The sequence below is a fragment of the Petromyzon marinus genome, chromosome 33 (genome assembly GCF_048934315.1).
Source record: "Petromyzon marinus isolate PM22_M1 ecotype Great Lakes invasive population chromosome 33, UKy_Petmar_22M1.pri1.0, whole genome shotgun sequence".
In the NCBI taxonomy this organism is placed as follows: domain Eukaryota; kingdom Metazoa; phylum Chordata; class Hyperoartia; order Petromyzontiformes; family Petromyzontidae; genus Petromyzon; species Petromyzon marinus.
This window is the reverse complement of record NC_133699.1, coordinates 3850164-3862346: the sequence shown is the minus strand read 5'-3', so window position 1 is coordinate 3862346 and position 12183 is coordinate 3850164. Positions and strand designations below refer to the sequence as shown.

The 12183-nt window shown below is 46.6% G+C and overlaps 1 protein-coding gene across 1 annotated transcript in view; it reads left to right on the top strand.

Moving 5' to 3' along the window:
* Window positions 1–12183, top strand: part of ACTMAP (actin maturation protease) — a 33927-nt gene continuing 21744 nt past the window's right edge. The window contains exons 1-3 of the mRNA XM_032964886.2: window positions 1–215; window positions 3365–3624; window positions 5327–5395. Of these exons, the coding sequence (XP_032820777.2) occupies window positions 3380–3624; window positions 5327–5395 (314 nt within the window). The 5' untranslated portion in view covers window positions 1–215; window positions 3365–3379. The remainder of the gene's footprint in view (window positions 216–3364; window positions 3625–5326; window positions 5396–12183) is intronic.

Here is a 12183-nt window from a genome sequence, read left to right as displayed (position 1 = left end):
CTGACCGGGCCGGCGTTCCCCTTCCGGGTCGAGGGTCGCCGTGTTGGGAGCGCCGCCTCAACCCCGCTCCGTCTCGCGGTGACAGCGGCCGGCGCTCCGACCCGGCAACCTCACAGACGGCAACGATCGCGTCCACGCCTACACCGGCGCTGTGGCGGGTTCCGCGCGCGCGAATCCACTCCACTGCTGGATGAGGCCACGGTCTTCGCAAAGAGGTTGTCGCCCGGTTAACTCAGTGGCGGGTCTCCCGCGTGTGAATCCACTGCTGGATGAGGCCTCTTCCTTGCGCCGCCCTATACCAAGTCGGTCGTGATTGGTGGAAGCGGGGCCGGGGTTCGTTGTTTGACCATACTTCACCACGCTGGTCAACGCGTGCTGGCGCTGGCGGAGAGCGTCGACTTGGGAGCATAGTTGCTGTGCAGCGAATTGAGTTTGGTGTATTATTGGTTCTTTCGGTAAAGTCACGTAGATAGAAAAAAAATGAAATTAAATGAAGATGAGAAAAAATAAAAATGATAAATTGAAAAAAATAAAATGCAAAAAAACAATCAAAATAGTTAAATAAAATGAAAACAATTTGAAAATAATTAAAGCAAAAAAACCCACGACGTTTCGATCACAACACAAGCGGTCTTCATCAGGCGGGAGACTTTACCGAAAGAACCAAGAATATGAATTCCTGCAGTTACCAAAGTTTCAAGTCAAATGGTTGACTTTGCTGTGTTTGCATCGTCTCCCCGTAGCAGCCCACACGCATTGTGGTGGTGGCCCAATCAAAGCTGGACGTCTGTGGACAAAAAAAAGAGCTTTATAGCTCATCGGATTCCGCCAGTATAGAATACGCAATATGATTCTGAACGCGCTGTCCATGCTCAGAAAAAAAACCCCTGCTGAGCTTCCCAAGGTCTGATGAGTTCGCCCGGATTTCGGGCGCGATTTGGTCATAGATGAGAAGTCTGTTTAAACAAACCAGATGAGAAGTCTGGTTCAACAAAACCAGATGAGAAGTCTGTTTAAACAAACCAGATGAGAAGTCTGTTTAAACAAACCAGATGAGAAGTCTGTTTAGACAAACCAGATGAGAAGTCTGGTTCAACAAACCAGATGAGAAGTCTATTTAAACAAACCAGATGAGAAGTATGGTTCAACAAACCAGATGAGAAGTCTGTTTAAACAAACCAGATGAGAAGTCTGTTTAAACAAACCAGATGAGAAGTCTGTTTAAACAAACCAGATGAGAAGTCTGTTTAAACAAACCAGATGAGAAGTCTGTTTAAACAAACCAGATGAGAAGTCTGTTTAAACAAACCAGATGAGAAGTCTGTTTAAACAAACCAGATGAGAAGTCTGTTTAAACAAACCAGATGAGAAGTTTGTTTAAACAAACCAGATGAGAAGTCTGGTTCAACAAACCAGATGAGAAGTCTGTTTAAACAAACCAGATGAGAAGTCTGTTTAAACAAACCAGATGAGAAGTCTGGTTCAACAAACCAGATGAGAAGTTTGTTTAAACAAACCAGATGAGAAGTCTGTTTAAACAAAGCAGATGAGAAGTCTGTTTAAACAAACCAGATGAGAAATCTGTTTAAACAAACCAGATGAGAAGTCTGTTTAAACAAACCAGATGAGAAGTCTGTTTAAACAAACCAGATGAGAAGTCTGTTTAAACAAACCAGATGAGAAGTCTGGTTCAACAAACCAGATGAGAAGTCTGTTTAAACAAACCAGATGAGAAGTCTGTTTAAACAAACCAGATGAGAAGTCTGTTTAAACAAACCAGAGAAGTCTGTTTAAACAAACCAGACGAGAAGTCTGTTTAAACAAACTAGATGAGAAGTCTGTTTAAACAAACCAGATGAGAAGTCTGGTTCAACAAACCAGATGAGAAGTATGGTTAAACAAACCAGATGAGAAGTCTGTTTAAACAAACCAGATGAGAAGTCTGTTCAAATAAACCAGATAAGAAGTCTGTTTAAACAAACCAGATGAGAAGTCTGTTTAAACAAACCAGATGAGAAGTCTGGTTCAACAAACCAGATAAGAAGTCTGGTTAAACAAACCAGATGAGAAGTCTGTTTAAACAAACCAGATGAGAAGTCTGTTTAAACAAACCAGATGAGAAGTCTGGTTAAACAAACCAGATGAGAAGTATGGTTAAACAAACCAGATGAGAAGTCTGTTTAAACAAACCAGATGACAAGTCTGTTTAAACAAACCAGATGAGAAGTCTGGTTCAACAAACCAGATGAGAAGTCTGTTTAAACAAACCAGATGAGAAGTCTGTTTAAACAAACCAGATGAGAAGTCTGTTTAAACAAACTAGATGAGAAGTCTGTTTAAACAAACCAGATGAGAAGTCTGGTTCAACAAACCAGATGAGAAGTCTGGTTCAACAAACCAGATGAGAAGTCTGGTTCTACAAACTCCTGGATAGCCTTGTGTGCAAGGGCGCCAGCATGTGTGTGCCGTGGGGTACTCGAGTATAACAAACCAACGACTGCCACCCGATACAAAGCGCAACGTTAGGAACAACACTACAACAGTACACCAGGCGTGTTCGGGATGCCACCGACTGGCACAATGTTCATGAGGTTAATTATCTCAATGCGTTATCATTGGACGGCCTAGGGCAGTGTTAACAATGTCAAGGTCCCACGGGCCACTGACGGCCCTTGGTGGCCTTTAGTGCGGCCCCTGGACATGCGGCCCACCGACAGTGCACAAAGTGTGACACCCCCCACCCCATCATCATCATCATCGTGCTGCTGTGAAACCCCCCTCTCCCCCCCCCCCCCCACTGGTTTCAAATGGTGTGGCGGGTCTCACACCGACGATGTCTTATTGGGCGATAAGAATCTCTCACGACAATATTTCTTCTGGACAATCCCCTGAGATGGAGGACATCTCCGTTACCAAGGATGCCTCGGGGGGGGGGGGGGTGGATTGTCAGCTTGCATACGGCAACACGCGACGGCGCGGATACGCAAACTCGGTATGTAATCTAGAAAGCTAAGCAGCGGTAAGCCTGGAACACACGTTGCGCCCTAGTGTTACCTTGCCAGCAGAGGGCAGTGCAGCAAAAGCCATCGTTGTACTGCACTCTGTGCTCAGCCCACCTTTATCAACACGCGCTGACCGTCGTGGTGAAGTATGGTCAAAGCACAGCCTACGACCGACAGGGCATGGATAGGCCCTCATCCAGCAGTGGACTGAAAAAAGGTCTGATGTCATATAATAAGATTAGTTTGGAGTACAGTGGTGGTCCGCACCTCCGATTAACACGGTTGGCTACGTACGGTGCGAAAGAAGTTGAACATGCGTAATGTACGTGAGCCTAAATTAGTTTCTTGTCTGGGCCCGCCAGGATCAGTAATAGAAGATGATGGACAAGGAGGATGAAAATGAGGAGGTGGAAGGTGCAGGTGGGACGATGGACTTCTCAATGGTTCCCCCTCCCCTACCTCCACCACCTCCACCACCACCACCACCTCCACCGTCTCTACCCACGCCCTCGGGACTGCACGCCGTGACCGATTCGATCCGCCGCGTCGTGAGCGAAGGACAAGCGGCGACGGAGGGAGACCTGGACGAGCCGGCGCTCATCTTCAGCCAGAGGAGGAGCAGGCGAGGAGGGGCCGAGGGTCGTCTCGGCTCAGGATGTCTGTTACGATGGCATCCCCTGAAACAACGTTGGCGGATGTGCCGTGTTCCCCCACACGATGGGTGGATGGGGGGGTTAGTGGGGAACCCCTCGACATTTTAAACAAATTGGAAAAGAAAAAGAATGACGTTCGCACTCGCAAAGCTTAAACAAATGCAACAACATTAAAAAAGCTATGCTGACTCGTTAGCTATTTCTCCATTCTGACCGGACACATTTAAAACTTACATCACACGTTATAGAGTATTTGGCAGCTATTCATGTCCACGTGATGAGCTGTTTGGTTGAGCTCTCATTTGTGATGGCCAGGTCGCTTCTGAAAAGAGTTACTACGTAGCTCAGTGGGCCTTACCTGGTAAGTACGGTTCTGTACAGCAACTGTGGTGGGTTTCGTTTAACCTCCATAAAATGTCTAACTCTCAATTGGCTGAACTTGGTCTTCATGTAAATAACTGGGTTTTGTCAATAACACGCAAATTCGAGGGTACACGACCCTTCAATTGGCCCAGTTAGACCAGAACCCTGACACTGGGTCAGGGTTCTGGTCTAACCTCACAATAATATAATTAATTATCAGACTACATTCCTGACATTTTCTGACATAAAGCATTCCACTTAAAGTCATATACTGTATACATATCAATGCTATGCAAAGTTACGTATAGGCTGCTGCTGGTTTACAAATGTATTGTACTGTAATAATAGGGTTTTTCCCTTTTTTTCTGGTAACAAAACTTAAACCTTTTTTTACAAGGAATCATTTGTGCATGAACCACAATACGTGTGGTCAAAATGCAACCAAAAAAGCACTGATAATGTATGCATTATCCTTGAAACTGATCGGTCCACACCAGAGACGGCTTTCTTTTGAGCCTCATTTCAATTGGTGCTAGACCATGGGACGCCAAAAGGCGTACAGCTAAAAGACAATGCACTATCAAAGTAATGAGCGCTCGGGGTAAGCATCTACATCATTAGACCTCCTTTGCCAGTACCAAAATATATTAATAGGGTTTTTCCCCTTTTGTCTGGCAACAAAACTGAAACCTTTTTACAATAAATCGTGTGTGCATTAACCACAATACTTGCCAAAAGGTGTAGAAAAAAGGGGAAAACCTATTCTAATATTTTGGTACTGGCAAAGGAGGTCCCATGATCCATTGTGTACTGTTACGTACGCTCTGGTCTAGCACCAATTGAGACGAGGTTCAAAAGAAAGCTGTCTCTGGTGTGGACCAATCAGTTTCAAGGACAATGCACATATAATTAGAGTGTGTTTTTTGCTTGCATTTTGACCACAAGTATTGTGGTTAATGCACACATTATTCCTTGTAAAAAGGTTTCAGTTTTGTTGCCAGAAAAAAAGGAGAAAGACCCTATTATTATATTTTGGTACTTGCAAAGGAGGGCTAATGATATTGTACTGTACTTCTATTCTGCCACGTCTACGCTTCACCAACATGCACTGATGGGCGTGGTGAAGTATGGTAAAATATCCCCCACGGGCCTGTATAGCATGGGGGGAGGCCCTCATCCAGCAGTGGATTGACAAAGGGGGCTGTGCACGTACTTAGAGTTACAAGTGGTTCGTAACCATACGTTGCATAAAACTAATACGGACGTACCATGCGTGTTGTGTTTTTTGTCTTTGTTTCCCCACTGCAGCTTCGATTCGGCATTGAAGTGGTTACTCTTCAACAAGTACGTGCCGCCGGTGATACAGAATGGCCCGCAGTAAGTCCATCTGCGAGCCGTGTCCAAATGTCAGGGGCTTCACAAATGCGGGCACATAACTCTACACGCCTCGGAGTGCTAAGGGGTCCTTCACATTAATTTCACTATTTCCAGGAGCTTACAAATGTGCAAATTACACGGGTGAGCACACCTGCGCTGTCATGAACTCTGCAGCCACCCCTCTTAAACGGCAATTTAACTACAGAGTGCCCCCCCACCCCCCGAATTGTTCCGTGTAGTACTTCACCTCAAGGGTGACCTTTTTAGCCTCACCTTTTCAGAATCAATCAACCGACCGTGAGATTGTTTGAATGGTTCAAGGTAGGGAGGCCAAAGTGTGGGGGGAGGGTCGCTTCATAAATGTTCAATAGTTTTTTTTTTATTCTCGTTTTTTCTCCGCTGCTAATTCTTTGCCGAGTTGGCACGCGGTGAACCCTTGCGATCCCGGGTTCCAGCCGTGCGGGGCAGGTGAATGAAAAATGCACCGCTCTCCTCCTGTCGAGGGGTGAAAATCTTCGCGCGTGTTTGCGGTCGGGGTTTGACCGTTTGAGCCCAGTCGCCGAGGTGGGTTGGTGTAGGGTTCAGGTTTGGGGGCGAGACAAAAAGGGCTTTCCCAGAATTTATATTTACGCTTGGTTCGGTCTTATCCTGTCTCGAGAACAGCCTCGTGCACAGCGAGCGTGGGCAAAGTTGGTGTGGCTGGGCCCGGGCCAATGGAGGGTTCTGTTTCTGTGCTTCTTCCACAAATACTTTCTCTGGCACAGATCCATGTTGTCGATAAAGATGTACGCTGGATAGATTTATGTTATTCCTTCTCCCACTGTTGGGAAATTGTACACATAATGGTATACACTTAAAAAAAGGTAGTTGTAGCTTTAATGTCTGCGCAAATAACACGCTTCCTGAAATATGAAAACAGCATTTTTGCTGCCCATTATAGAAGATGATTCAAGTTTTTTGTTGTTGTGATGAATAACTCAATGGGGCTATCATCGGTGTGGATGTTAAGAGCTTAGTACATGCAGCTCATTACACAACCTCAGGCTAAAACAGACCAACCCAACAGCTTGGACTCTCCTCATGTAGAACTTGAAAACAAGGCGTAATACCGACACTTAAAACTTCGGTGGTGCGTGCATTGACCGAACCACCTCGTTGATCAACTGCGTCGTGTCAACCGCCAATGACGTCCAATGGCCAGCCCGGCTCCTTGCCTGCCCTGCCCCGCTCCGGTCTGCTCTCCGTTGCCGTGGCTTTCAAGTGCCACTCACGAGCGTTGCATCTCTCGCCACGGCCGTCTCTTGGCTGTTGCGAGTTGACGGGTGGAATGGCCCGCGTTTGTCGGTGCGCGCCGGCTCTCCGCGCTGCTGCGCTTCGGCGCTCCCAGTCTGAGCGGGATCGCCATCGCCGCTGAGCTTCATTGACTTTTTTTTTTTTGGTTCAGCTCCATTGGCTCTTAATTGTGCTCCTTGCGCCGATCGGCAGTCCTCGTCTGCGCGGGCTGTTAAATATGTAATGCGCAGCAAAGGTACCATCGCATTGCCGAGTCGCGAGTGCTCGCCGGACAGGTCTTTGCGGATAAAGCTTTTACGGGCTGATGTGGCGCTGAGCTGGGCACCCCGGGGGGTGGCGTGGTGGGGGGCCCGTGTAGCTTCACAGGGGGAGGGAGAGCGCGCCTCCGGTGTTTGTTGGAGAACGCGCTCGGACAACGGAGATCTCGGCTGAAAAATGTCAGAAGGTATGCGTCAGCGTTGTTGTAATACGCTGGGAAGCACTTTCCCCCCCACCCCGACCCCCCCCCCCCCCCACGAATTGCTAGCATCCTCTCCCACTAGCAAATTCTAAAATATACATTGCTTTGAAAAAGATCGCTTTGCACAACTGTTCGTGCCCATTCATCCAACAACATGCGATTTTGGCTGCACATCTTTGTTATTTCGGCCTCGTTAGAGAGCCTTCGACTTTCTCTGACCTTGGGGGCATCATAACAATCTGAAGTGTCTTCACAAATATGAGATCACAGCAGCATTGAGGATGAAGTTACCCACCCCCCCCCCCCCTCCCCGTGTGAAACACAGATGCGAGTGTTGTTCTGCGGCTGGCGAATGCCGCCGTGGAGTTCTAATGGCCACACTGATTGTGCTTTACCACTGTTAAGTCAGATTCTTTATGGTTCGTTCTTGCTATGTTGCCAAGTGAGAGGCAGTTGATCGCTGCTGTCGCTGCACTGCCCTATCAATGACGGTTCGTGTGATGGAGCTGTTGACAAGAATTGCCGTTGGGAGATTTTTTTTTTTCAGGGGCCTGCTTGTTCAGTTGATTGTTTTTAATCTCTGCAGGCGTTGTGAACCAAGTTACAAGTTCAACCTTTCTCTTGTACAAAGCGGTGTCTGCAGCTGCAGTGGTGGGTTTATTGTTTTTCAAGTGTCAAGTCTCGTTTTGTTTAGCCAGGTGAGAGCTCAAGAGACCATTGCTCAGTCTCATTTGCAAGAGTGACCTGGCCCATTAGTGTGCCAGTAGGAGGCGATGATTGCTGCTGTGCGTGTAATCCGAATTGAGTAATATGTGATGTAAATTTTTGAATATAGCGAAATTTTTCACCCTGTTGCTGTTGTCCTTAGGAGTGTAACAGGTTGTTGGTACATTTCATTTGAATTTTTCTTTTTTTACATATATATGCCGTCATATTGACAATGTTATTCGAGTTGCACCTGCAGCATCAAGTCACGATATGAAGAGCTGCCCATTCAGAACACGAGCAGGGCAATGCATCATCGGTCCCGTGTTCGAGAAAATTCTGCACAGGGTGGGAAACAGTGCAGCGGAGTTGGATGTCTAAAATTGCCCTGGGCTTTCTCTTAGGTCAACCCGGCTGAAATTGTGGCACCCATTGCAATGTGGTAAATGTCACATTCGAAACAAAGGTGGTTAGATGTGTTGCTGACTCATTACCACCGCGCGTGCAAGACTGGCCATGATAGGTGCTCACTTGCAACGCTTGCCTCAACAGACTGGGCAGGTAACGGAGCGTCACTTTTTTTTATTCCGATTTTGGCATCAGGGTCATGAAACAAAGTGTCGATTCGGATCTCTCATGGAGCAGTGCGTCTCCGTCTTCCAGAGAATGTCCTGCGGAAGGAGGTGTCACGGAACTACTTCTGAGGTCCATTCAAGTGACCTCTTATCCAGACGAGGGGTACTGCACTTGGCGACGTGCCCTGCTCTAGAGGGGTCTGGGATATGGCAGTCCAACCGAAGTTTTAATTCTCATTGGAGGGATTTTGTAAAGTTGGTTGAATCACTAAATTCAACGTGGTCGTTTTTTTGTGCAGTCATAGAAAACCAGGCTAAGATTATCAACTAACTACACATGTAACCCAGTTTAAATTTAAGTTGGCTAAGACCTGGATTTGAACCCAGGTTTTTAGTGGTGATGGCTCAGTGCCTCTGACCTCTGAGCCACCCATCCACATCTGCACATGATTATGCATTCCGGTGATGCTGAGTACATTGCCTTTTCAGATAGCTTTCACAGCAGTGTCCTGCAGCTACATTGCACAAAATCTGTAGTTTTTTGTATGGCCACAGAGGTGTGTAAATGTGAAGATATGGCTATGACTCATCCATATAAATAAGCACAAAATGCACATGTGCAATGTGAGCAAATGTAATAACCGGCTTACGGTATATTGCTTAGCAATGATGTGATATTATAAAAACTCGGAATAAATCACACCTTATTTTTCCAGATCTTGGATGCAAAACAGAGGTCAACTTGGTTTGTATTTGGTGACCACGCTGGCGAGATGTTAACTACCTCGCCTGGTATACAGGAGGTCACGGGTTCGATCCCGAACCTGACGCCTCTATATTTGGAGTTTGCATGTTCTCCCCGTGGTCGTGTGGATTTTTCTCGAGGTCCTCTGGCTTTTCCCTCCACATTTAGAATCAACAACATGCATTTAGAGTATTTTGGCTGCTGTAAATCTCCACGTGGTAAGCCACTTGGTTGAGCTATCGTTTGTGGCCAGGTCGCTTCTGAAAAAGAGCTTTGTGGCCCAATGGATCTTACCTGGTAAAATAAAAATACAAAGTTTAGTAGCTTCAGTTTACCAGGCGTTGTGCGCATGGGGGGCTGTGAGGTGTGGCTGGGAGATGGCGGTGACGAGTGTCGCCCCCTCCTACATGTCGTAGGTTTTCTGCGGGTTCTCCGGCTCCTTCCTCTGCATGAAACCAAACACTCACTCGCGCTACAGTAATAGCCCCGGTGTACGTTGTTTGCGTCTCTTTCGCAAACACTCCGTCACTTTATCATTAACACCGCTTGCTACCCGACTTGCGTCGCCTCAAACACCGCACGCAAGTTGCTGACGGCACCGTCCGTCCTCTCTCGTTATCCGTCGCCCCCCCCAGCCGCCACCACCACCACCACCACCCTGTAAATCGCTTTGATTGGCGTCGTTTCAATATTCGTCGTCGCACCTTTCAGGAACGCATCCCCCCGACGTAAATCGGGGCTAATAACTTTTATTGGCCACAAACAACTCAGTGCAGCAGGACCCTTATATAATACATTGAATCAGACGAAGTCATCCTTCCCTGCGAAAATAATTGGAGATGAAAATAAACCGTGCTTTACCCCATTTTACATGATGTTTCGGTGTATTGCCTATGGAATGTTTCACAAAAAAACACCGCATTATTACATCATGCTCGCAGGACTAATTATAATTCAATCTGGAGATTCTGCATCGGATATTACTGAATAGTGAACTCGTTAGTTATGAACGAGCATCGACTTGACGAAGATTTAACTTTACCCTTATAAGCGCTGTGCATTTGGGCATTCCTTTGTGTGTTGGGGTGAAAATGAAATTCCAATACGAGCCGCGAATCTGTATTCTCTTCGCAACCTAGCCTCATGCACGGCATGGAGCCTGGGAGACTGCTTTCGCTGTGGCATCTGAGAATCAGAATCTCTCCCTAACGCTTGTGAGGTTGGCAGTCCTTCCAAGGATATTTTGGAGGTTTTTTTATGGTTACAAAAAATGTTGATGCCTCTGGCAACAAAGGTCTGTAGTCAAAGATGCCAGTCGACTTCTGATCAATGGGTCGATCACTTCTTCTCTGATGCTACCCCCGTTTCCGCTGTCTAGAACTCCATACGTCTGGCCATCTGCATGGCTGACTGCTTCTTCAAGTCCAGGATTTAAGACGCTCGTCTTCTTTTTACGCCCATGACGGGCTGCCCCCCTCCATCAAAACACCTTCGCCTTTTATGCCCTCTCTCTTTCGAATTGTCTGCCCAAGGGCGGCACGTTCTTGATTAAGAGTTCCCTCCATCCTCTCTCCGGCCCTGCACCTTGGGTGTTTGTCTGCATACGCACCGGACCCCCCCCCCCCTTTCTCTAACGCCGTCTCCGAGTTATTGACCTTTCTCTTTGGTTCTATTGGGTAAAGTCACGTAGGTAAAAAAATAAAATAACAAAAATCACGACGTTTCGACCACAACACAAGTGGCCTTCATCAGGTGAAGGGACCAACCTGTCCGGAGGACAGCGTTGGAGTGAAAAAAGTCAAGCGCAGGTCGCCTCCTTTAAGCTGTGAGTGGGTAAACAGAAAAGACGCCTTGACAAAGGAATTAGCATAAAAATGTAAAGCTGTGCAAGCTTGCAAATAGAATCAAAAATACATTAGCACCATCGTGAGAGTTTGGGATGCCACTAATTGAATGAATATACTGTACCATTAAAAATTCCTTTAACGTTTGGTTCGATTTAGAACACCTTTCCAATGGTTGCTTAATTTGAAGCCATCTTCTCGGTTGAAATTCTGTCTGTGTTTGTAGATCTGGATTGCCTCGTGAACAAATCTCTGATAAAAACCCGTGGGTTTGCAAAGAACCTTGGTATCGGAGAAAATTATATCGTGATCACCCACAGCGTTGTAACAATGATCAGCTACGGCAGAAGGATTCGTTTTGCCGTGTTTCAAATCCGATTTGTGCTCGCGAATTCGGTCAGAGACATGTCGCTTTGTCTCCCCGATATAGCAATCACCGCAGGTACAACTCAATTTGTAAACCCCGGGGTACTGTAAGTCAGGAATGACATCCTTCACGGATGGGATCAGATCACGAATTTTGTGTACTGTATTCAACCGAACCTGGATCTTGTGTTTGTTTAGATTTTTGGAAATCTTTTTAGTAACGCCTGCTATATATGGTAGTGTGATGGTTTCGACCGGAGTATCAAGTGGTTGTTTCTGTATGGAGGGAGAAACAGCTTGGCGGATGGTACGGTCAGAGTATCCATACCTTTTGAGGGCCAGGTGTACATGTTTTAATTCACTGGTCAGGTGGTGTTGGTCCGAAATGCAATGAGCCCTATGGTATAAAGTTTTGATGAGAGAATTATTTTGGGCTGGGTGGTGGTGGGAATCAGGTTTCAAGTAGGAATCTGTGTGGGTGGGTTTCCTGTAGACAGAATGCCCCAATGAGCCATCAGGTCTCCTCTCAAACAGAACATCTAAGAATGGTAGCTTGCCATCTTTCTCCACTTCCATGGTGAATTTGATGGCGGGATGTCTGGAATTGATGTGGTGTAGGAAAAGGTTCAGAGCTGGGAGGCCATGTGGCCAAATGACGAAAGTGTCATCCACATATCTCTTCCACAGCTTTACATTTTATGCTAATTCCTTTGTCAAGGCGTCTTTTCTGTTTACCCACTCACAGCTTAAAGGAGGCGACCTGCGCTTGACTTTTTTCACTCCAACGCTGTCCTCCGAAC